Here is a 26,301-nt window from a genome sequence, read left to right as displayed (position 1 = left end):
TACAGATAGCGCTGTGGCTTAGATGAGGTAAACAACAGCCACTCCCCCCTCCTCTCTCTCTCCCTCTCCTGAAACCAGCTCGATCTGCACAGCACGACGCAGCAGCGGGAGGAGGGGGGGAGGAGGAGGAGGGTGGTGAAGGAGGCAGTGAGGAGTTGCTCTAATTCCTTGATGTGTGTATGTGTGTGGTTGCGTGCTCAGCCTTCCTAAAAGCACTGCTGCTCCCCTCCACCCCCAGTTCTCTCACCCCTCAGCCAGCCTCTCTCACTATTTTACTGAAGGGAAGTGAAGGAAGCAGCAAATCATCCAGGGACAGCGAACGGTTGGTGCCACCGCTGCCACCCTGCACCCAGACCTGCTGCTCTACACGCAACTTCATGTGCATGTGTGTGTGCATGTGCATGTATGTGTGTGTGTACTTTTTAGTTTTGTTTTTGCTACAACTTTAGGGTCTTCTCGTGCACAAACACTGACCTTGTCAGGACCAGGAGACCTCATGGGGTCCAAAGCCTGGTCTCATGGGGGCAACACTTGGCCTTGGTTAAGGCAATTAGTCCAATGCACAGGATAGGTGTGAAAACCTGTGTGTGTGAGTGTGTGAGTGTGCGTGTGTGTGCGTGTGCGTGTGGTCCAGGTATTACTCATGATGTGAGAACCTACATATGTTTACAGTCACCCGATGGAGACAAACATCAGGTCCCCATCATGTGAATCATTACATTGTAAGGTGAAGACATGTCTCAGGTTAAGCTTGAGTTAGGTTTAATGTTGGTTTATGTAATTGGTAATGGTTACGGTTAGAGCAAGTCTTTATGTAAGTCTATGAAATATCTACTGAAGTCATGGAGAGTGCGTGTGCGTGCGCGTGTGTTGTCATTTTCTTCGTTGCAACACACACAAACGCAAAACATGCACAGTGCGTCCAAGCGTCCCCCCCCCAGGCCGCCGGGGCCGGGGTACCGACCCCGCCGGAGCCCCGCAGCCGCTCACAGTGACTGACAAGCCCGCTGCAAAAAAAGTGCGTGCCAGGCTGCTGCTAGCCTAGCACTGGTGTAGCCCTGATGTAGCGCTAGCAGGAGGCAGCACACTGGGACTTGTGTGCCCCTGCAACACTCCCACTTTCAGACCCTGCCGTGCTGGTGTCGTGGTGTTTGTTTTTTTACCTTGATCGCAGTCAGCTCCGGGTGCAGAGACGGTCCTCAGTCCTCGGCCGATTCCCACGGATTAGGAGCTCATCGGGAGCCGGAGCCAGGCACATGTAGTGGCACGGCGGAGGGGGGGTGTTGTAGCACTAGTTCACTTTGCCCACTCGGTGCCCCCTGGCAGGCTGCTAGCGGCTTTTCAGCCCCGCACTCTAGATCCACGCCGGTGGGGGTGACAGGACCGTCCCCCTCCCGTCGCCTTCCCCCTCGCTCCCTGCACGGTGCGTGTTGACAGCGCGTCAGCCCAGCGCGGAAATCCGAAATAAAATCCTCCTACCCCCCCACCCTCCCTAAAAAACTCAAGTGTCAGCCGGACTAACTTGCAGCCTTTTCCTGCGAGTCCACAACAAACCCGGAGCCGGTGCCGCCGCTGCTGCCGCCGCTGTTCACGGCGATGTGCGCACAACACGGAGCTCACAGGGCAGCATGTCGCATTTTGCACAAAAAAAAAAAGCAGCCCCAAACGTGGTATCAAAATCCGCCTGTGTTTTCCTCCTCAGTGCCAGAGGTACTGGAGGAGGAGGAGAAGGGGGAGGAGGGGACGAAGAGGAGAGACGAGGAGGAGGAGGAGGAAGAGGCAAATAAGAATCCAAAAAGGAAGGGGATGTTTTATTTCCAAGCGATGAGTCAGGAAAGAGGAGCGCAGTTTTCTCCGCGTCCCCTCCTTCTAAAATAAACCAGCGCTGTCTCTCCTCCTCCTCTCCGGCACCGAGCCCCGCTCCCGCTCCTCCTCACTCGCTGTGCCCGCTGGACGTGCACTCCGCTCCGCACCGACGCTCCACGCACAGCCGGCTCCCGAGCCTCTCCTGTCTCCTCCCTCCCCGAGGAAGACGAGGGAGAAAAAGAACCGGTCACCGCGGAGGGAGTCCAAGAAAAATCCGCTTTTTATCTTCAGCTTGAAAACTCTTTTGGCGCCATATTTATGGCGTACTTTCAATTCTGAGCTCACCGCAGGCTGCACTTCCTCCTCTGACAACTGAGAGGACTGCGCCTCGGAGAGGAGAGCAGGGGGACTGACCCTCCACCTGCCGCTGCTCACCGACGCGGGAGCGTCGGTGAGTGGCACTGAAGTGGCACTGAAGTATTCTGATATTTTAATGAAGTAAATGTACTGATTTCATACTTTAAAAAAGTACTACAATACAAGTAAAGTCCTGCATTTAAAATCTTAGAGGGAAAGGTAGAGCCTGCAGTGGCGGATCTGGGATCAGGGGCCAAGAAGGGGTCATTAATATGTTCATCACCATGCACAATTCAGTAAGGTACTCATTTAAATCATTCCAAAAGTCATCAGTGAAAATGTTTTAAACATTGCTCAAGCACATTGCGCTTTGCACCTTTTTAACACTCATTATTACTCATGTTTTACAGATATAGGCCGACATATAAATATATAGAAACAAACCTGGAGTTAGGCTCCAGGTTTGTAAAGTTGTAAAATGTCAAGTTTATCTTCATAAGCATATTTTCTAAAATAAAATCAAGACTTGGGTTAGGGTTAGGGTTAGGGTTATGTACAAGGCAGAATATATCATTTTACAAAAAGGTTTCTAAACAGTTATTTAATCCCAATTAAGACAAACAAATTACATCTAAAAATTCAAGAAAAAAAACGTGACTACTTACAAACTTTTGTAGTAGAATGACACCCAGAGGCCCAACGGTCCCTTTATATAATCTCATTTAAATTCACTAGATCCTGATTATTTGGATCACTCGTAGGTTTCAGTCCCTTAAACATCACTGATGATTTTCCTCAACACGTATGAATCATCCTCTGATAGATAGATTTTGCAATGTTAAACAAAGTGAAGGAACATTCCTGGATCTGCCCCCTGATCCAGATCTGGGTTCTTCCTTGGGTCACGCCCCACCCCTCCACACAACTTCATGCAAATCAGCTGTGTAGATTTTTGTGTTAATATTCTAACAACAAACGATTGACCCAATCTTCAGAGGCAAATCATAGGTAAACCCCTTTTTTAAAAACTCTGAGATTTGACTTACTCATCCCTAACTTTTTTTCTCCCCCTAAAGTTCAATCTCAGCGTTTCCACATATTTTCAAATCCTGATATTAAATTATCTCCATCACCATTAACTGGTGTCACTATAATTGGCAGGCGAAGATTCAGTTCAAACTGAAAGGCAGGTGGTGGCACTTTACTGTAAGTGATAATATCTCTCCAGCGGTGATTGATTTGGCTCAGAGCGATCCAAAGGACATGGCTGGCGAGTAAATTACCTTCCTTCACACTTTCCTCTAAAATCTATATTTAAGAGGGAGGAGGGTGTTTGATCAATGCATAATCTACTGCCATCCGCTGGCTCTAAATCACTGTCCGCTGCCTTTTAGTCATTCTCTAGTGATGTCTGAAGTCTGCATGGCACAGGTCAGTTTCCACAAATCAGCCTGTCTCATTAAGTATCTGACAGATGACAGATGATCCTCACCACACTACCTTTATATATCAGGTCAAATGCAGTGGTGGAGAAAGTTCTCATTTTACTCAAGTAAAAGTACAAACAATCAGGTAATAATGTACTCAAGTGAAATAAAAAGTACCACATAAATTTCTACTTGAGTAAAAACGTACTTGGTTTTAAGATAAGCAAGTATTAAAAACAAAAGTACTTGGATGGTAAATGGATTTGTATAGCGCTTTTCTAGTCTTGATGACCACCCAAAGTGCTTTACATTACAGTTTCACATTCACACACACACACAGTGCATCTACTTGCAGCACTTTTGTTATTCTATGGGGGGGCCATTCGGGGTTCAGCATCTTGCCCAAGGACACTTCGGCATGCAGATGGTTCAGACTGGGGATCGAACCGCCGACCTTCAGGTTGGAGGACGACCACTCTACCCCTCAGCCACAGCCGCCCACACTTGTGGATCATTCAGGAATGGGTTGTGTAACCCATTCCTGAATGATCCACTACATAATGGCTGGGTTTCGGCATTGGTCCCTTCCAAAATCCATATCAGGTGTAATGTTACCTGCCCGCTCTGATTGGTCGAGTGGATCAGTTCCCCTCTCGTCATTGATTAAAAATACAAAAAGAAAGGGAACACGTAACGCAGAAAGTACAGATATTTGCGTATATATGTAGTAGAGTAAAAGTGGAAAGTACCTGAAAAGAAATCTACTCTAAGTACAGCTACATGAAAAATGTGCAGTAGTTAAGTAAATGTACTCTGTTACATCCCACCACAGGTCAGATTTCTTGCCAGTGGATGAAGTTGTTGGCAGATTCCAGCTGAATGAAACCTACAGGCCCGCATGTACACACACTTTGTACAAACTCACACACACGCACACAGGCAAGGATTGTCAGGTACACAATTGCACATATCAGCTGTATCACACTGGGGATGGGTGAAGTGGGGAGAGGGGAGGGTGGGGTGTTATTGCACAAAGTGAAATGAGGCGGTGAAGGACACTGAGGAGGGATTTCATGGCACACATTCAAGTGCAACAGCAGCGTCCCGGCAGTTCGTCCTGCCCTCCACAAAATGCAGGTACAGGCGGCGTCCCCTGAGGAAACAGCCTGCATGTGACCCTCTCTCTGTGGTCGCTGTAACGTGCACTAATGCAGTTTCCTGACTGATGAGATGCACACGTTGTTTGTTCAGGGAGTAGATCCAACCCGAGATCTGGGTCAAACAGTGGTGGTGTAGTTTGTTTAATCATGCTGGCTGCAGCAGATGGGTGGGGTGATACTTGTACAGCGCATCATTAAATCATTAGAGACATCAATTTAAAGAGGTCAGTGTTAGTAACTAATGAGTCAATTGCCAGAAGTAAATGAGCTGCATGAGACATACACTGCATCACAGGCTGCGGATTAAGGTGAAGGTAAGTTGAAGGATTTAGTGTAAGGTCAATTAAATTACACTGAACAGAGAGGCTGTGTTGTCTGTGTGTAGAAGTTAATACATATCTTGGGCCAAATCGATATATGCTCTGCAAAACTTTGAGCAAATCTAATCTTGTGTTTGATGACAGAATCGATAATCTCCTGTCACCTAATTTTTCTGGCTATTGTCTTTTGTGGATACATAGATAGATAGATAGATAGATAGATAGATAGATAGATAGATAGATAGATGGATGGATGGATGGATGGATGGATGGATGGATGGATGGATAGATAGATAGATAGATAGATAGATAGATAGATAGATAGATAGATAGATAGATAGATAGATAGATAGATAGATAGATAGATAGATGGATAGATGGATGGATAGATGGATAGATAGATAGATAGATAGATAGATAGATAGATAGATAGATAGATAGATAGATAGATAGATAGATAGATAGATTGATGGATCGATGGATTGATGGATTGATAAATAGATGGGTAGATGGATTGATGGATTGATGGACAGATGGATAGATTGATGTAATAGTTGTGGTGTTGTGATATGAATAACAATTCTATAATGGCATTCACCATAGCTGTATACTCCATTCAGGTTAGCCAGCTCCAGGTAGTTTTTTTTTGTATGGTACATGCTGACTCACTGGTCAGGTTCTTACTTCTAACATAACTCACGTTATATGCTGTTAAAAAGGGTAAAGTTGTTCACCCCCTGTCTGCTCACACTCATGAACTGCCCTGTAGCTTATATGTATAATGACACAAATATTCACTGCTCAGCAAATTTGCTCTGCTCAAGTTTCAAGTTTTATTGGTCATATGCGGTTAACACTAAGTCAACAGTACAATGAAAGCTGCTGGACAAGAAGAAACCGGTCGGCTCTGCAATGCAATAGTTATTGCAGATGTGTGTATCAGTTCACAATTTACAACTAAAGTGCAAACAGGCAGGAAAAATATGTGCAGAGGGTTGTTAGTCATGAGTAAAAGTTTAGGAACCTGATGGCCTGCAAGGATAGATATTACCAACTATTACTCTGAGATTGCAATTTATCTTGGATCAAATAAAGACAGAAGTGCGAGTAAGTATTAGGATTTTAATGGACTAAACCTTTTGCATACAAGGTAGATGACTAAATGAATGAGTATACCTGGGTTGCCTGTATTTTCCTGTAATCAACTTTACACTAGGTTACCGTATTAACTTTTAACACAGTGTAGTGATTTAGCAGTACATTGTTGTATTTTCTTGATTTCACAGTAGACTACAGGTTTCTGTACAGTTTAATTACTGGAAACATCATTTCCAGTTTACTACTGTTTTGAAAGCATGTACTTAAACACAGTATGGTGCTGTATTTTATTAAATTGACAGTATACTTATGGCAGCAGGAACATGACTTTTCAACGCTTGGCAGCTCCTTGTTAGAATTTGTAATTACACTTTGTATTTTCAGTTGTTATATCTGTGAAGCACTTTTCAAACTTGTGTTTTGAAAAGTGCTGAGTAAATAACATCCGTTGTTTGTCCTCACAAACACACATTTGTCTTATGTTTAATTCTCTTAATTTCCTTGGGACTCTTATCAATCATGACCCCCCTGCAACAAGCACAGGTACCACTAACAACAATGCAGACATGACAGGATGTATGGAAGCAGCTATGAGGGGGTGTACGTGAAAAAGGAGACAGATGCATCACAGCCACAGCATTCATGTCAACTGCAATTGGGCCAATAGATGAGTGTTAAACTTTTAAACGACGGGCCAGGATTCAGGACCTGAAATAGCTGGCACACCCTCCTTGCTCCAGCATCCCCTGCATGTGAAGAGCACTGGTTTTTAATTAGTTTGGATCCCAGGATAACGCACTACATTTATCATTTGGGTCCCGAGCCCAAAGTGTGTAAGCACCCGTCCCTTGGTGGGTAGTAAAAGTCAAAGCAATGTCAAGTGAAGCCTATTTCTGAGAGTCAAAACTTTCAGATATGCTCAGACAGCTTATTTTATTTTATCTTATTATTCGATTTTTTATTTTGTTATGCTCACTCCCTGCATTTCCTCTTACAATCCTAAAGTGACAGAGACCATCTTTGATAAATATTTATTTGATTTGTTTTTTGCATTTTAATTTGGTCCATGTCCCATCTACAAACATGGAGGAGAACTTCCCTGCAGCCAGACAAGGCACTCTGGCTTCACTTATGGGGAACTGTGATGCCATCCATCTTTAAATAGAGTCAATGGGTTTGTCATGTGAACGTAAATGTCACATTTGGACATTAAAGTTAAACTTCGCTACTTCAAAATATCTCCAAAATTTGAAGAGGAGAAAACAGAGCAAATACAAATCCCCTCAACTATTCACTCAACAACCAGTGATTCTCAGAGACACTTAACAGGGTGGTGCCCTAAATCCTCTCTCATTAACAGTCCGTCAGGACTCCGCTTGAAAGGGCTACCTGTTGTCTGTGTGTTTTCCAATTATAGTTTTCTCCTGAGTAAGCATACATTAGGTGAATCATCACGAACGGCTGTCTGCCAGAGCCGGCTGGAACCCAGTGTATTATTTCAGCATCAGTGTATAATTCAGGCTGAGAGTGAGAGCGGGGAGGGAGCGAGGCCATAAACTGAATGGGTTAGTTCACTCAATAAAGCGGCGACTTGTATGACTTGGAAGCCGACCAAAATATAACATACTCAGGAGAGTCGCTGGTGTTTTTTCTGGGGGAATTTGAGAAGAGGTGAAAGTGTGTTTTTATGAGCTCTTACTGTGTGTGTGTGTGTGTGTGTGTGTGTGTGTGTGTGTGTTGTGTGTGTGTGTGTGTGTGTGTGTGTGTGTGTGTGTGTGTGTGTGTGTGTGTTTGTGTGTGTGTGTGCTTTCTCGTCTTTCTGGGGGCTGACTCACGAGGAAGGAATACAGAGAAAAAATGTCTGGGGCACAAAATATTTCAGGGCCCACACGTCTTTACAGAAACTGACACTTGTTAAGTGAAAAGGTCACGAGTTAAGCATTTAACATGCGTGTTCATTTATGAACATACAGTAAATACATGCGGGCAGCTAACACGTGTTTATGTAAGATGTTGTGTGGTTAGGTGCACAGGGGATGCGGCTCAGTATTTCTATGAGTAAGAAGTTCCTGTTATCATCTCTTCAATCACATCACAATGTTCACTGAACCCGTCAGGTTGTACATTAACATAAATAATAAATCAAGCTCCTGTCTGGATCTGCAAAGACATTATTTCATCCTTGCATCATGTCTGATTGTTGTTCCAACATTCTCACTCTTTTATTGGTTCCATTTTTGGAAAGGTTCGAAAGAAAGTTGATCTTTTAGAAAAGATATATAGCCTTTGTTTCCTGTGTGTGTATATGTCTCATTTATGGGCTTATGTGTAATCTATTTTATTATTATCATAACAAATATATCATTGTTACTTTTTAAACATGATCAAATTTGGCTCTTCTCAACTTTTCTAACAAGTCATTTTGGTTTGCAGTTTGTTGTCTCGGACAGACTAAATGCTTTATTACAATTCAGAGCACACATATTTTAAAGCTTTGTGAGCTGCTCTGTTTGTCCCTCTGGTCCCTGTTCAGATTTGGCATTAACATTCGTCTCAGGTGATCTGATCAAAAGCTGAAAGTACAGATTGGAAATCACCCAGTGAGGACATGTTTGAGACCACATTCAGGACAGTGAACATGGCCACATTCTCTCAGCAGAGTGAATGCCACATTTGCATCCTCCACCAAGTCAGCTGATGTCCTCTGGCCGCTCTGCAGTTTCACAATGAACCGAAAATATTTTTACTCCTCTCAGTTGGCTCTTCCTCCCTCTGGATCCCCTTTGCATATCAATGACTTCAAGTCAAAACAAGCCCCAGATCCACCACTCTGCTTTGTGTGCATGTGTGTGTGCATGTGTGTGTGCGTGTGTGCGTGTGTGCGTGTGTGTGTGTGTGTGTTTGTGTGTGGGTGTGGGTGTGTGCCTGTGTGTGCCTCTGTGTGTGTGCATATCTGTGAGACTGAGTGTCCGTAATCCTCTTTACATAGACTGGGAGTTAAAAGTCCGAGTGTTTCTCTGTGATCATATGCCCGGCAGAGAGAGAAAGAGAGAGAGAGAGAGAGAGAGTGAGAGTCACTTTTCTTCATGCATATCTCCACACCACAAGGCGGTGAATCCAGAACACAGAGCTGGTGTGGGGCGGCCATGGCAGGTGATCAAAATGTGTAAATACAAATGAGTGCATCACTATCACGACTGACACATGTTGAGATAGATAGATAGAAAGATACTATATTGATCCCTGGAAAATATAGGATTCCAGAGGATAAGAATAATAAAGGTCAAAATGAGTCATGAACAAGTTCACTCGCCAATACAACTTTTTTACAATAATAATTATATATTGTATAATATTATTTTATATTTGTATAGATGAAATTTAAATAAATTATGAATTATTACTTTAATTTAATGCAGTATTGTTTGTGACACTGTGGTATTCCTAGTTTACTTCCGTTCTCTGTGCAGAGGCTGTCAGGTCAGTCGCAGCTCTCACCTCCAACACTGCGCGGCGCTGTTGGCAACACGCAACGCTGATAAACAACTTCCGGGCCGTTCTTGATTAAGACAGGAAGCTTTTCTTTGTTGTCGGAAGAGAAAGCAAGATGGCTAACCTGGACGTGGAGGATTTTATTCAGCAGAACCGGGCTGTGGCGGACCAGGTGGAGACATATCGAGGCTACTGGGAGAGCGAGAAGCACTGGCTGGTCCGGAGGGACTTCATCCTCCGGAACATGAACGAGTATGAGGACGAGCAGCTGGACCAACTGCTCGCTCTGTCCATGGTGTGGGCCAACAACGTCTTCCTCGGCTGCAGGTACGCGGGGAACAAAGCCTGTTTCCACCTCCGCCCTGTTATGATGTTATTTTCTAACCCAGAGGAAACAAGACCATCCACAGCTAAAGCTCCTCCGTCCAGACCGCTGCAGAGATCAGGCTAAACACTTAGCCTAGCCTAGCTGTAACCACGTTGTACATGTTTACCTTTTCAGATTTATCAACCACCTTGAAACCGAAGCCATTTCCCTTCCAACAGTCAGACATGTTCTCTGACGTTACTTGTGATAAATCTTTAAACTTGGCCTGAGTGTGTTTTCAAAGATATTTAAAGTATTTTTGTCTCATGCTTGTAACTACCGACGGCCTCTGTGCTGCCCCCTGTGTCTGTTAACCGACAGTAGACTGATAAACACAAAAGCTGAACCAGGAGCTTATTTGATTAAATCCATATTTAAGAAACATTTTATAGACTCCTAAAAATGTTCTCTATCTTGGATCACTGTAGGTATACCAACACCCATACAAAAATTGTTTAATATGATACATCTGAGGCCAACATCAATGTATTTAAGTTCTAGAAAATTTAAATGAATCACCCACAATTTTTTTTTTAATTTTACACATTAATAGTTTAGCTGAATTCTTGGTGATTCTGTCAAATACAACTGAATAGTTTTGTCATTTTGTCCATGAAATAAATGAAAAAAAGGTATTGTTATAATAATATGAAGGTTGCGGAATTATTGTGGGTCTTTACTCTCTAATGGCAGGTATAGCACAGAGCTCCTGGAGAAAGTGAAGGAAATGGCTGAAGGCATCGAGGTGGAGGACGCACCAGTGTTCAAGACAAGAGATGAGATTATGAAGGCGCAACAGGTGAGTCGGTGGAAAGACACACACAGACACACGTGGATAACAGTAAAATATTCATTGTGTATTTCTCTCCTCTGTCGCAGGGTCGATGACCAGCTCATCTCTTCTCATCATGCCAGCAGAAATCTGATGGGGACTCAGCTGTCATACAGACTGTAACACGTCGGACAAAATTTCAATAATGGTTTAGAATTGTTTAAATACAGATATTGGTATGTTTGTTCTCATTAACTGCTTTTTTATTTTTTTTTAAATCATACTTTTAGTGCTGTTTTTATATCTATTCAGATGCAGAACGGCACTGGATTTTGTCCTCATGTCTCTGGAACAGAATAAATAACTGGTTTTCTTCCTAAAGGATTGTATTTCTCTTTTCTTATCCTAAAAACTATGAACGAGCATCATAATTCGGGGGTTTCACATACGCTGCAAGTTTATAAACTACTTAGGGCAAAACACTCATCACCTACATTTCATCTAAAACTTGAACTCAAAAGGTCCAGTGAGTAAGATTTAGATGAAACAGATCTATCGACAGAAATTTTATATAAAACTAGTTGATGGGAAAAATGTCATTTATTTGATCACCGAATATAAACTAGAAGGTTTTGCATGAATTTTCAGAATCATATCAAATTAAATGTGTCCAACACTGCGATTCTTGTAAGGCGTCAGAAGCCAAGGCTGGAAACTACTGGGTTATTCTCTAACAATAGGTTTTTAATGCATGTTAAATCATCTAGTATCTAAAATCCAAAAATATTAAGGTAACTTTTAAGTCAGGCTGTCAAATATATGTAGTAAAGTAGAAAATACAATGGGTTTCTCTGAAATGTGTATCAAAAGCAGCACAGAATGACAGACACATACAATTGTTTGTCCATCTTCTTTGTGTGCTTAGTTTCTTATGAAAATGAGCAGGCGGTGTGGCCTAGGGGGTAGAGTGGTCGTTCTTCAACAAGAAGGTTGGTGGTTCGAATTCCACTCTTCCCCATCTGCTTGGCAAGATACTGAATATCTAAAATTGGCAGGACTTCAACCACCTATTAATTGCACAATATCTTACACTAAACATTTTAAAACAAAGAAATTAAATGTATATATAAAAAAATTATAATAATCCTACGCAGTCCACTTCTGTGCAGGAAGTGCGCCGTCCACTTCTGCTCACGTAAATAAAAAATTAAATTAAATAACAGAAAATATATGAAAAGTAAATTTTCACCACTTTCTAATTTTCTGCACATTTTGGTAAGAATTTGAGCATGTTAAAGACCTCAAAAAGCCAACTTTAGAGGGCCTCCATGTTTCTTGTAGTAGCCAAGACCGGACTATCACCTTTTGAGATTTTATGAGAACTGAAGGTTACCACAGGTTCTTCATGCTCGGGAGGATGAGATGGGGTGTGTTCAGCTGCAACATGTTACTTAACCACGTTCTCACTAAATTCTACACACTCAAACTTTAATAGAATAGAATTCAAACAGCCAAAATAAATCAAGAGCAAAACCAGCCTCAAAGTCTGAAAAATGTGTTTTATTACGTTTATACAGCATATTGTTATAAGTATACATTTTTTTGCTTAATTCACAATTTTTATAACATATCCCCTCTGCTTATTAGGTGATATAAGTCACTAACCACAATATGACCTATACTGTCTCAGAAAAGGGAAGCTGTTTCATGGTGACGGTTTTCCAGGAATTATTTAGCTGGAACTGGGCGAGGTGAATTCATGAACTTGTATTCAAGCGGTCTTTTAACTGGGCATCACATACGAGTAAAACAAATGCAGGCTTGAGACGCCAACTTGGGGGAAGCAGTTGATGTCGTGCTGTGGAAGCAGGGGCGGGGTCCAACTGCATGCGAGTGAGCTCTTCTCTGCAGCAGTCCAACGTATAATGCATCAGGCGGCACTGCTTGTGTCCTTATGTATGTTCATTTACATGTCAGCTGTGTCATTTATAAATAGGATTGAAAGACGCTTGAACTCAGGCAGACAGACGTCCCCGCTGAAACAATTTGTTTGCGTATGTGTGGTGAGTGAAAACTAGAGAAGCAGCCGGGCGAAGGCAGGAGATGACCTGTTGGGAGGAGGAACTGAGAAGCTTTTCGATGTTTATTACCTTCAATTTTCTTAAACCATGACCTACTAGAACTGGTTTAATATGCATCATAGAAAATAAGCAGGAAAGAACATATAGAACAACCAACGTGTCTATCTGCCATCCCGGAAGTTCTGGCCCAATCAGCAATGACCGAACCATCATAATGTGGATTTCCTTATTTTGCAGCTTCCTATACTCTGTCGATATAAATTGAAAACGTATTGTATCAACTGAAAATGTAAATGTTGATTCAAACATTTCCAGCCTTTTCCATTGACCCTGATCTCCGCTGTAGCATCTGCATTCAAACCTCATCCTGTCAAGTTCTGGTGTTAATATCTACTTTCTCAATACACTCCCTCTCTTGTAATGTAAATGATAAAAAATAGAAAGCTCAGAGCTTGCTTGCCAAGGAGCCATGATTCATCAGCGCAGAGGGACACTTGGCACAGTTGTAGCCTGTGACGTCTGTGAGCCCAAACCTACAGAGTCTAAAAATAATAAAGAGATATGCTCAGAACAGATAAGCCATTGTTCTTTTTTTATCAGCTGCATCTGTGGCTAACTTGAAAGATAAAAAATAAAATTAAAAAAAAAGGCATTTTCTAGGTTCTTCCATGACTTTCAAAATATGCTGATTTCGCCCTTTTCCCAAAACAGCCATGTTGTACCCACCAGCAGACGTTACAAAAGAAAAAGGGCAGAAAATAAATCTGTAAAACTCAAAACAGTCCAACTAAATCCAAACAAACAACAAAGATATATTACAAATTCTGTTAGCAATAACTTATTTCACATCATGCAATAAAAAATAAAAATAAAAAGTAAAATTAAGAACAAAAAACAAACAAAATGGTTGATTTCCCTCCCTCATTTTCCTTTAATGTTATTGGCAAGCAAGTGAATGTCCATTCTGGTTTGGTTGTCCTCTCGAGTTTCTTTTTGTTTTTCAGGGTGGCACTTGAGTTCTTTTGATATAGTTGGTTTTTTTTATGCAGTTTAAAAAAAAAAAAAAAAAAAAAGAGAGACTGAAGTAATGGGATGATGACAAGACGGTGATGGCGAGGAAGAAGCAGAGTGCCAGAGAAGCTCAGACGTCCACCCAGCTCTGCTCCACGATGGCTGTCACCCTCTTCTCGTATTCCCTCTTGTTTTCCTGATAGAGCTGCGCGGCCTGACTGTTGGCCGGACTGTTTGGGTTTGGCTCGTCCAGCAACGACTGTGGAAAGTAACGTGTGTGATGAAGATATCCACTTTTCACACTCACAACTGCAGTCAAAATAACTGAAATATACACAGTTTGTGTGAGAGCAGTCTAGCTACCAACCTGGATGGAGGTGAGTATGGACGACACATCATATGTGGGGCTCCAGCGATTCTGAAGGATGTCTAAACATATACTGCCATCTGCGTAAACTGGGAAAAAGAGAGAGGACACAATCAAGCTTCAGACGACAGATCAACATCAGAGCACAACTCTGTCTCATACCGCCAAATTCATTTCATGGACAACAATAATCTGATTATTGAATTTTTTCTGAATAAGACATTCATATTCAGGATTTCGTGTTACTGAGCAAAGTGTGACTCATGTCGACATTATGTCTACTACATCATACGTTCCAAAACCCCAACCTGAAATAGTTTAATGCTTGATGCTCCTGTATTTACAGTTGAGTGTTTTCTCTCTAATTTTGCAAATGCTTCAGCTCCTTGTTTGATTTCCATTTTGTTTACACTTGAAACAAGGACTATGTGTGAGTACTTTACGTCTTAATTAGATTTTTGCTTATTCCTTTGTGCTCACAATGCAGATGACCACATTGCTGTGGAACAGACAATGCAAGTCAGCAGTTCATAAAATCTAACTATATAACAAGCAGAACTTTAAGTAAGAAGTGCAATCACAGCTGCAACACTTTTTAAATGCCAATAAATCATTTACTTTTATACACAAACTCACAAATTGTTTAAGTGGACTTCACGGTCAGCCTGGTGTGACCTACTTAAAACTATTATAATGAATAAGAGGAAACGCTTTGAATGAGGAGGAAAGGAGGAACTTTCAGCCTCCAGATAATAGAGGCACAAACTGTGCAGCATTCCAAGTCCGGGAATCTTCACATCATACACAACTAAATATCAACTGGCGATGATGGACTTGAATTAAGTGAGGGAAGATGTTCTGTTCCATTTGCAAATGCATGTTTTGAAAATCAGTGAGCGGCCGCATCTCTTACCGTTTGGGTGAAACATTCTGGACACAAACCGAACTGTGGGGGGTTTGTTCGGGTACTCCTCTGAAAACTCTATCAGAAGCTTAAACGTTCCTGCGGTGACACAGAGGGGTGGAGAGAGAGAAGGTGAGAGGGACCTCAAGAATGCACCGAGGCGTGCACAGCAATAATTTTGCGAGGAGAACACAGGCGTGAAAGATCGAGGAGGTCACACAATGCGAGAGAAATAATTACGTTACTAAAAATAGCAGCGGCTCGACCAGAAAGAGAAGCTAATCCCTCACTGATGTGCAGACGTCCACTGCTGGCAAGAGGGAGAATAACAAGGTGGGAGAGGTCTAACGAGAGAAAACTATGAAACACCCAGTCAGCACTTCTCATGCACAGCCTCAGTCATAATTACCAGCTGAAGAAGTGGGTGTTTGTGCACAGACATAAGTGTGTCATGTATTTAATTTGTTACACAGCAAAACTGTAGTTTGTCACTATGACCACTCTTAATGAATGTTCAGCTATTCATGTACACATTTAAGTAATTACTTCAAAGAATTGAGGATTAGAGATTTATACAGGTCAAGGCAAACAAAAAGTTTTGACCCACACAGTGCTTAGTCATATTAATTTCTTCAGTGCATTCTTACAAGACACTCCCTAGTAGGCTGTTATATGTGGATTGAATGCAGCACTGCAACATTGCAGGAGAGATTAAAATCAATTAAAGCAAACCCAGAGCTTGAATTAACCTGCCCCCACTGGGTGCGCACTTTACGGACAAGATATATCAAAACAGAGAACTTACCATCTTCGAATGGTGTTCCCACAGGCCTGCCAAAGGTGAAGAGAGAGAAATTCAATTATTTACACATCCTAATAATCCCCACTGCTACCAATAAGGCACTGGCTTGTAGAAAACATCACCATTATCATTTATGAGAAGGACATGCTCCACACAGACACCTGAGACTTTGTTTACTCAGCTCAGCACATTCACAAAGTCTGTGTGAAGGAGCCAATTAAAACAGCTGCCTTCTCGTTTTACATTTCCAACAGCTTTCACTTTGACTTTGAACGGCGCTGGGGAGCTATTACCAAGTGTTTTTATTTAAGATTAATGTGCACATGTCCAGTTTCCTTCTTGTTGCATTTTAAAATTACCTTCAGCGGTCCAATTTGCTTGTGTTGTTCCTGTTTTTATTACTTCTCACACCGACATTTGGATTTCATCACCTCAGTATGAAACTCTCCACCTATTCTCAGTTTAATAAAAGCATGCATTTTTGGGATTCTACTTTTAAATTCACTTCAGAATTATACACAGGCCTGAGAAAAGTCACTCTTTTGATCTGAGCTTCCTTCCTTCCTTCCTTCCTTCCTTCCTTCCTTCCTTCCTTCCTTCCTTCCTTCCTTCCTTCCTTCCTTCCTTCCTTCCTTCCTTCCTTCCTTCCTTCCTTCCTTCCTTCCTTCCTTCCTTCCTTCCTTCCTTCCTTCCTTCCTTCCTTCCTTCCTTCCTTCCTTCCTCCCTTCCTTCCTCCCTTCCTTCCTCCCTCTGAACCCTAACCTCACCAGGGCCTGTTCTTTCAGCAGACACCCGCCGAGGCTACATGCTGATTTTTCCATAATGCTCTCTGCCACAATGGTGGCTATGATCAGACAGCTGTTCAAAATGCAGAACATGGAGAACAAGAATGTGACGCGCCGGGTCAGATGGGGGACTCTGCGCATCCCAATCCCAGTGGCACAGTAAAAACAATAGGGCGGAGTCGGATTTAGAGCATGACTCACCCAAAGATAACAGCGTTCCAAAGCATAATGTTGTTCTCTGACGGTGCTCCGCTCACACCGGTGGGAGGATCTTCTTGAAGTCTGGGTAAGATGAGAGAGAAAGAAACAATGGTAAGAGAAAGACAGAGGGAGGCATGGAAAGACAAATAGCACCAAAAGACGCAGGGAAGGGGACCAAAACAGAACCGGGGGCAGGCATCAAGATGAGAAGAAAAAAAAAAGATGGAGAAATAAAAGCAAAGTGACCAAAAAAGAAAGAACAGATGCGGGAGAGAAAGAGGACGGAGGGAGAGAGAGTGTGACGTCTTTAATTACAGTACCACCTCGACTACAGGATAATTATCAGTCAAAACATAAAATGCTGAATCAACATGGCTTCAGTGAGCAGCCAGGCTTACAGGATCAACAGCGCAGTGCCCAACCGGCTGTCAGTCACAGATGTCAGTTAGCATAAACTACTCCACTTAACACTGCACCACAAGCACCAAAAGCCCTGGTTCACTAAGCCGACCTTCACCTGAAATGACTTCCAACGCTGTCATGAGCATAAATGGGAATAAACCACAGATTAAGATTAAGAGGAAACACCATGTTTTTTTTTGGGTTATCCATTTGCTGAATGAAAACCAGCTCATCAACGTTCAGGAACATACATTGTCTCTTCTTGAGGAGAAACAAAATACGGTGCAGACACTGGTGTGTTTGGAATAAATACAACGCTTATTGAATTAAATATCTGCCACACCTTTGGATCAATAAGTGAATACCTTTGGAAGTTACATTTTCTATGTATAGTCAATTTAGAAACACACCATGCATTGGTCTATATTTTGACATTTTATAACCTTGATATTCATCACAAAATAACCATAGCCGGATCTTTCATTAATGAAAATAAGCATTTGCTTCCAGCTCCGCCATGAGAGCTGCTCCGGACTGTTTGACTGACAAGTGATCTCTGTAAAGTGCCGTGCAAAAACACCATAGCAACAACTACCTATCAACAGAGACATCAACAATTCACAACAGATGTCGCAGGTCAACATTTTGAAATCAAGCTTCAGACAACAACCACTTTGTCAGACCACTGGTCAGTGTAGACTATCTAAAAACAGGTTTCCGAGCGCACTATGCAAATAAAGGCGGTGTTCAGTAGAGAAAACTAAAACGTGCATTGTTGGCTCCCGTGCCAGAACTCAGGCAACATTATGGCCATGGAAGGGTCACTTCAGATCACAAACACATGTAGGCCAAGTCTGGAATCACCACAGACTGTTCAGGGCCTGGTATAAAAGCTGGTTTAATAAGAGCTTACAGCTATAAAACAAGGTAGGCTGATTTGTGTGTCTGTGTAGATCCATGTCCAAGTCCCTGGCTGCAGACAGACCCACCACAATTAACCTCCTTTACTGTAATCTGCCTGAGCTCTCTGCTGGTGGACTGATGCTCCACTAAACTTCCCAATTCTACATTGACCCACAGTTACTTTATTTTACTCAGAAACTAGTGATACCTGAGGTGTCTGCAGAGGGTGGATAAGGGAAGTATTGGGCATCATTGGAGACTGTGTGGTGGTTTTGTATAGATCATAAGAAAATTAAAAGTGTGGCAACCGTTTGGATTTATCCTGCAGGCCTCAAAAAATAAATAAATACGAGATTTTCATTTTAAACACTGTTTATAAGAATACAATTGATAAGGACATGTTTCTTAAGGTCTGTAAGAAATCAGTTGATTAAGATCAAACTACCTGGGTAACAGAATGAGAACACTTTGCGTTTAATTGTGCTTGAGTAGCTTTAGGATTACAACATTGTTAGGGTTATTATTAAAATGAATCCTCACAAATAAGGCTGAATAAAAAGAAAGTGGAGGTACATAAGTGTGAGGTGGTGAATGCTGGTTTCACCAGGTTTATCACTTCTTAAAATAAACCTGGAGAAGGAATTTACATCTTGCTTTACTTGATGTAAAATGAGAAACAATGTTTTTGGAGCTGTTCATACAGAGGGAACTTTTAAGCAGTACAGGTCTAGCAGTTCGCTTATTGATCCAAATCCTCTGTGCGGTTAAAGATTCAGTGTGTAATATTTAGGTGAAAGATATACATTGGCAGAGATTAAATAAAAAAATAATCCTAGTGATGTTTTCATTAGTGTTTCCTCTAAATTGTAAAAATTGTTGTTTACTTTACACCAGTATAGGCCCTTTATATTTAAGTACTATAAATTTGCATCTACTGAGGTAACCATGTTTTTTTTACAGTAGTCCAAACTAAACACCTTTTGAGTTATTATGACAACTGAAGGCTATCACAGGTTCTCATTCATGTCTGTAAGGAGAGGGTGAGGGATATTCAGCTGCCACATGCAACTTCACCACTAGATGTCACTAGATTCTACACACTGAACCTTTAAAACAACAACGTCCCAAGTGCTGATCCAAATGATCACACAGAGTTGTTGCTGTTCAAACAACGACAGATTGACTAACACATCAAACAAGCAGTATAACACAGGCCTGAGGTCAGTCAGCCTCGGTGTGGACACACATGGTGATTCAGGAATGGGCCATTTTGTTTCCCTTGCCTCAGAGTGTTACAGTTCCCCACCTGGGGACTGGCTCAGCAGCGTAGAGTTACAGTGACACCTCATCCCCACCTGGTTCAACGGCTGTTCTTGGTAGAGCTTAGCATATTTGTTTCCACTGATAGGTGTGTGTGCACCCAACACACCTACTGTGGGGTGCAGGGCATAAGGGGCAAGGTTTCTTACTGTATATATTGTTGTCTTACTGTATATATTGTTGTTTTATGTCCAATTGTTGCTTTATGTTTTATGTACAGTGCACCAACCACACCAAGGCAGTTTCCTGTGTGTGCAAATATTTTTGGCAAATTAAATAATTCTGATTGTGATCAGATTCGGGGTAGCAGGTATTAAAAAGGAGCCCCTTAAATCTCATGAAAACACAAAGATAATCTTCATCTTCACGGCTGTTTGACATCATTCAAATGAAACTGGCAAAGGGACCTTCCATCAATGATCATGCTTTATTAATAAAGAAGTAAACAGGAATGGTGTCGTGGGCACATCACGAGTTCAAGCACCTCAGCACCCGAGTTGTGCAACACCTGTGAGCCACGTTGCTGCCGCAGGAGACTGGAAACCAAGCTGCTGGGTGGCTGGATGCCTTTTAAAACCAGCAGACACACAAACCCCACAGCTTGCACAGCGATTCGAACGAACGCTGTCACATTTAGCCTCTGATCGGGGGCCAGTTAATCCAGCACAAAGCGTGTGATGACTGGTTTTTGGCCCCCCTCACCAGTTAGCCTTAAACTGCAGCTACCCCCCCAGCACAAAAACAAAGTAACCAGGGGAATTAAACAAACACAAAAGGGACTAACGTTATCCCCCTGGGTTGGACACACTGCACAACGCCAAACTGCCCTTTAAGGTACTGTTAGACATCACTAAAACACACGAGAAGGACTTTATCAACCCGCCACACAGCGAGACGACCCGGGTCAAAACAAACAAACTAACGTCACAACAACAGTGGTGCCAGCTTTAGCGGCAATATTCTCAGCACAGAAGCCGCTAAGCTAAGCTAAGCTAGCCGACAGCTCCATCGGCTAACGCTGTTGTGGCTGGCAAAACAAAGCGAAATCTGTCATTTCAAAACAAAGGAGAGGTTGCGGTACCTTTTAAAATCCCTCATAAGCCGTCTCCTCGCCGGGGTGGACATAATTCAAAGCGTGTTAAAGGAAAAACCCAGCGCCACAGAGGGAATACTATCCGAAACCAGATAGGGTGCCTCTTCCGCTAGTAGCCGCTTTTCTTCTTCTCTCCAAACAACTGGCTGGCGAGCTATTTATGGTGACGTCGTCGCTGTCGGTGCTGGAGGCGCAAGCACGGACAGGAGGTAAGAAAAAAACAACCTGCGTCTGTGTCACCGAGGACGTGCAGGTAAAGAACACACGTTAATATGAAACTGAAACTGAAAAATGAAACTAAAGTTCTCTTTCTGACATAGTCCCTGTCTTTGCACTGTACATATTAGTTTAATTACATTTTTATATTTTCCTATATAATTTCCTCATAGTGGGACAAATAAAACGATTATCTTAACTTATCTTATTTCCAAATGATCTAACAAAAAGCCTATTAAAACGTTGAATATCTTTAAATTCTACAGGATATTTATATGATTTATATGAATATTGCATAGCACCCCTGGGCTAGATGTTTGTATGTTCATGTATGCTTGTTTTTTGTTCTGTTCCTCTTTAAACGTTGAACAAATGAAAGTCCACAATGTCCTGGTTTGAGATGTGGAATAGATATCAACTTGTTTGGAAGGAGGGGTTGAGGTGAGGGGTATTCAGCTGCAGCATTCAACTTCACCACTAGATGTCACTAAATTCTACACACTGAACCTTTAAGGCAGTATTTAATATCATGCAACAAGTATCATAACATCTTTCTCATATCGGCTAATATTAATACATATAGTGTGTCTATATAATCTCATCAAGCTCAATGCATTTTATCTATCTATATATCTATCTATCAATCTATCTATCTATCTATCTATCTATCTATCTATCTATCTATCTATCTATCTTCCATTATTATATTAATATAATATCTGCATAATCCCATAACATTCTTGAAGGTATTATTAGGAAGTAGACCTCATGACTAACAGTAGACAGCCAAAGCCACTCATATAAAGATATATATATATATATATATATATATATATATATATATATATATATATATATATAAATATATATATGTATGTATAGGGACATAATTATCAACTTTGTCTGTTGTCATGGCAACAACATCATTAATGTCTTATTTTAGGAATGCACAAGCAACCAGTGTAAGCGTCAGTGCAAGTTCATCAAAATGAGAACACCTCTTCAGCACACAAAGCTTTATTTGTACTTTTGCCTTACTCTGTCTTTTTTATTGCTGTCTTTCCCGAATGAAATCAAGATCGCTGCAAGCATTTGCAGAGTCGAAAAAGAATCCTGGTGTAGAGTGAGCGATGTCATCAGTTTGTTGATGTGGGTAGAGAACAGTCTGTCTCTTACTGAGGATGCAGCCTTGTCATCCACCTGATACAATCACACAACTTTGACTTCTTGGTAGATGACAGGGAAAATAAAAATGAATGTGCAGCGGTGTAATAATCTACTCAGCAGTAAGTGGCTTAGTCTCAATCTACACAATCCATCTGCGGCTAATCCACTCCGCCGTGATAAACACTAACACGTCAAGTCAGAGGAAATATGGACTCACCTAAATCAAATTCTGTGGCTTCACTGGATGAACAATGTTTTTAAATTCACCCTGATAAATCAGCGATCACATGTTAAATACTCTGATATGTGGCATTATTCGAGGTGACTTTAAATACATGTGCATGTTATATGAAGCTATGCATGTATAGTTATGTATTTTCTTAGGGCAACGTTAGAATTTTGATAATTCAAAATGATTCTATTATTTTTTAGGAAAAAATTTAGAAGATATATATATATATATATATATTATAACGATTAACTTATCATGTAATAAGTTAAATTAAAATTGTAATAAATTAACTTATTACATGATAACAAAGTTAATTTGTTTGGGTTTCATGACAGAAATCATTCAGTGGCTCTCTTGATTTTCCCTGACATGATTCTAACATTTACATTAGAATGAACATTATGTAATGATTGAATAATACTTGATCACGCACTGTTTTATGGAATCTAAGGCAGCTATCACGTTGAGGTATGCATGTAATACGACTGTAGATAGAAAACTTCATTGTCCCCTAGACCAATGTAACATGACTCAGCTCAATAAAGCACATGGAGTTGTTCTTATCCTATCCCTGCAGTGGCTGAAGTGGAATCTAATGCGTCTCAAACATTCTCTGGACCATTTCCCCTGAAGAGTCCAGACTGCAGCTCTCCACAGACAGACGGCCCTGTTAGCGTTTCACTGCTGTGTGAATGTAGGTCACTCTCAGACAAAAGGGGCCTGGCTGCAGTGTTGGTCTTTTTCTGTCTCCCCCAGGAGTCAGGATCGAGAAGCATGCTACTTTATGAAATGTGGACCTATCAGGGTTTTCTTGGGGGAGAAAAGGAGTATTGATAGAGTAGTAAAGTAAAGAAATCAAGTTTATCAGGGGAGTAGAGGAAAGATGAGGAGGATGATATAGCTAAGAAGCTTTAATGCATTAAGGCTTCTTCTTCTTTTTTAATCAATTATCCAGTACTTTTAAGTTAATATGTGGTTGTGGTGGTTATAGTCTGTTTAGCAGCTCTGTGCCTGGAAACTTCATGCAGAAAAATGTGACCCTGTGTCTGTCAGTCCGTCAGAGGCTGGACAAAGGCCTGGATCCAGCTAATAGAGGCAGGAAGAGATTATCACTGCTGAGCTCAGGTACTTTTAATAGAGTGAGCAGAGATGCTGAGAGAGACTGTGGTGCTTCTCTTTGTCTCTCCCTCTCAAATCAACATGCTCTATATGAAACAGATGTATTTTAAGGACATTTTTGCCAAATAGCTGCTTAATGGAGACTTTGAAACTATAAATACACTGTTAAATGGTAAAGTTAGAATTAGTGTAGTCAGAACCTTTAAGATAGTTCACCTGAACAACAGTTATGTACAGATACATTTATAAAAATGACATTTACTTAAATGTATCGTGTCTTTGTGTATGTCACTTTTTTGTTTCTGTTTTATTATTGTTATTATTATAATTATGTATAACAGTTGCTCTAAACAATCCTTGAGTTGTGATGTGGATCAAATTGAGTTTGAAACTGAAATATTTGCCAACCACATGGAGGCAATTACAGATCCATTTAAAAGCATTGTTGTCCTTCACACAGGTCTGTAAATGAATCTATTGCTTTGTTGATGCAAGAAAAGGAAATATATCAAGGCACTGTGGCTGAGAACAATTTAAAATGACATTATAATTGAGGCTAATGCAAACTGGCCTTCATCAGATTAAACATTTTTTCACAACAAGGGTAACTTTGTTTATTTCCTTTTTTTAATCAAAAAGTATCAACCCTTCACCAAACAGCACCTTCTGAAATCCATTCCACATATATTTCCAAATAGATCAGATCCTTTGTTGCCTTTCTACTCCATTACTGTGTGATTGGTTCTGTATATCTGTGCACCGAGCTGGGCTGATGCTGGTTTTCATGTCCATCTCTGCTACTGCTCTTCTCCTTTCACAGCTGCTCATGTTGGGTAGATTATAAATTAAATATTTATGGATATACATGGACATACTTGTAATGCTCCATTTAAATCCCCAGCAACTAAACAGTTGCAGTCTTCAGTCCAGGAACATTTCTTTGAGCATTTATAGAGGTCAAAGCTTAACTTGCTATAATGTATGTATCCCTCTCCCTGGTGCTCTGTGGACGGAAACGTCCCTCAGGCCTTTTTACTTCCCTCATCAGTCTCACTCTAATGTCCCATAGCTTCTGTAGAACCCTGCCAGCGGCGGCTAGAAGTCTCCAGTCTGAGTGTCGGGGCGGGGCCCGCAGCCATCCACGTGTGCAGCGGTCATCAGGACTAATGAGCAGCAAAGCTTTAAGATGGTACAAGATAATTGTCTCATTAGAGCTGCGATGTCTTGTTACATCTGCATGGGCGGTAATTCAATTACACAGCTGACTGGGTGAGTGGGCGGGCAGTCGGTCAAGCCCTTGGCCTGTTGGAGTTGGTCATGTTTCAGTGAAGGACGCCCGTGTTCTAGTCATCACTGAGTCTTCCTCCTGCACCACGCTGAGAGGGACTCTTGGATTTTGGTCAAATTTATGCATGTTACTTTGTGTTTGGTGCTTCCTGGCAAATAAAACCACAATACAGGTTAACTAACATAGTGAAAATCCATCCATCCATCCATCCATTATCTATGCTGCGTATCCTTTGAGGGTCGTGAGGAGTCTGGAGCCAATTCCTCCCAGGTTCCATTATACTTCATCATCATGTTAGAATTGTCTTTGTAACCATTTGAACATGCTGACTAACTCCTCACGTCAGCTACACCAGAGGCTGTGGTGTAAATAATGTGGCTGCGGACTCACTTCAGACTCGTCTTCTTGTCATGTAGCTTATCTGTCCTGATGTAGCTCAGGATGTCTTCATCCCTGCGTTCCAGTATCAAACACTGCGTTTCTTTGAGGTCACTAGAAGGAGTATTGACTCCTGTTCATCAAATAAACCCAAATCAAAGCAGTTTAAACATCAACCCCCCCCCCATCCCAGGTACAACATACACACACATTTACACGTTCTTGTCTTCAACCAAACCTCTACATTTATGGAGCGTTTAGCAGAAAGCTTGTGTCAGCCTGCCCTTGGGGACTCTGAGGTTTGTGCCTGAGGGGAAAACCTGGTGCCAAATAAAATAGTTGGAACATTATTTCTGGAATGGAACGTTCTTTTTTCATTATTCAATTGTGCCATCACGATGAAAAAATGCAAATCACCTCTATTACATTGTTCTGGGTAAGATCTCAGAAATGGAGATCTTTATGACAAGATACTACCCAGCACTAATCCTCTTCAAACCTAATTATTAGAAAGTAGAACAACTACAAGTGGGGTGCATTAAGGGAGTTGAAATCAGACAGTGTGGTAATTGAAATGTAATCTAAGGTGGCAGCAGATTGCTCCTGTGTTTATATTACTGTTGTGATGGAAGCTTCTGTAGCCTCAGAAAAGTGGATTACTAGTTGTGAATCATTATTCATCACCGATGCAACAACTGGGCTTTTTGCAGCAACATATTTTCACAGTGATTGTGGCATGAGGGAAGGAACGAGGTTCCACGCAACCCATGGGCGTTGACTGATCCATTACTAGGTGTTATCACAAACACACAATTAAATGCATATTTATCTTTTGTTGTGGCAACAGACAGCACACAAGGCTGCACCTTTGTCGAGCTCTTCTCATCTTATTTTAATCTCTGTGAAGACGGAGGGTTCTCCACATCTAACAACATTTGGATCAATGGCTTCAGGTTTGTTTGTCAGACTCAGCACACGGTTTTATGTTGGTGTCACTTCAGTTTTTTCTAAAAAAAAGCAACAGGCAAAACAAATAAGAAATAAGAGGCAATGGCTATGATAACATGGACAGCCATATTCTGACAATGAACCTACTCTGAATAAGACATTATTCCTATTTTAATTTCACATGATATTTTTTTAATTTAAATAATACATAAAGTATCTACCTTATATGCACTAAAAAAGGTAAAAAGAACAATAGGAAACGTTTCCTGCCTCACTCGGTTCTCT

At 41.4% G+C, this 26,301-nt stretch overlaps 3 protein-coding genes across 3 annotated transcripts in view; 1 reads left to right on the top strand and 2 right to left on the bottom strand.

Moving 5' to 3' along the window:
- The window catches only part of jade2 (jade family PHD finger 2), a 161,006-nt gene extending 159,583 nt beyond the window's left edge, over window positions 1-1,423 (bottom strand). The window contains exon 1 of the mRNA XM_053440787.1: window positions 1,164-1,423. The gene's annotated coding sequence lies outside the window, so the exon portion shown is untranslated. The remainder of the gene's footprint in view (window positions 1-1,163) is intronic.
- An 8,313-nt stretch (window positions 1,424-9,736) lies between these two features.
- cdkn2aipnl (CDKN2A interacting protein N-terminal like) lies at window positions 9,737-11,180 on the top strand. Its single transcript, XM_053441490.1, has 3 exons — window positions 9,737-9,987; window positions 10,721-10,826; window positions 10,907-11,180. The coding sequence occupies exons 1-3, from the start codon at window positions 9,776-9,778 to the stop codon at window positions 10,913-10,915; spliced, it is 327 nt and encodes a 108-aa protein (XP_053297465.1). The 5' UTR covers window positions 9,737-9,775; the 3' UTR covers window positions 10,916-11,180.
- A 1,158-nt stretch (window positions 11,181-12,338) lies between these two features.
- On the bottom strand, window positions 12,339-20,922 carry ube2b (ubiquitin-conjugating enzyme E2B (RAD6 homolog)). Its single transcript, XM_053441628.1, has 6 exons — window positions 20,657-20,922; window positions 16,951-17,031; window positions 15,968-15,993; window positions 15,172-15,261; window positions 14,259-14,347; window positions 12,339-14,150 (listed from the first exon to the last, which is right to left on the bottom strand). Exons 1-6 carry the CDS (start codon window positions 20,698-20,700, stop codon window positions 14,022-14,024), a joined length of 459 nt encoding a protein of 152 aa, XP_053297603.1. The 5' UTR covers window positions 20,701-20,922; the 3' UTR covers window positions 12,339-14,021.
- Between the last annotated feature and the right edge of the window lie 5,379 nt (window positions 20,923-26,301).

The sequence above is a fragment of the Pleuronectes platessa genome, chromosome 15 (assembly GCF_947347685.1).
Source record: "Pleuronectes platessa chromosome 15, fPlePla1.1, whole genome shotgun sequence".
In the NCBI taxonomy this organism is placed as follows: Eukaryota; Metazoa; Chordata; class Actinopteri; order Pleuronectiformes; family Pleuronectidae; genus Pleuronectes; species Pleuronectes platessa.
Note: the sequence above shows the minus strand (reverse complement) of the source record. Positions and strands in the feature narration are given on the sequence as shown.

Excerpts from the sequence above, each read along its gene's own strand:
- ube2b (XM_053441628.1), bottom strand. The coding sequence starts at position 20,700 with ATGTCCACCCCGGCGAGGAGACGGCTTATGAGGGATTTTAAAAG. Across the intron at positions 15,262-15,967 it reads GGGAACACCATTCGAAGATG|GAACGTTTAAGCTTCTGATA; the intron begins GTAAGTTCTCTG and ends GTGTCACCGCAG. Across the intron at positions 14,151-14,258 it reads CCATACTCACCTCCATCCAG|TCGTTGCTGGACGAGCCAAA; the intron begins GTTGGTAGCTAG and ends TACTTTCCACAG.
- cdkn2aipnl (XM_053441490.1), top strand. The coding sequence starts at position 9,776 with ATGGCTAACCTGGACGTGGAGGATTTTATTCAGCAGAACCGGGCTGTG. Across the intron at positions 9,988-10,720 it reads AACGTCTTCCTCGGCTGCAG|GTATAGCACAGAGCTCCTGG; the intron begins GTACGCGGGGAA and ends CTCTAATGGCAG.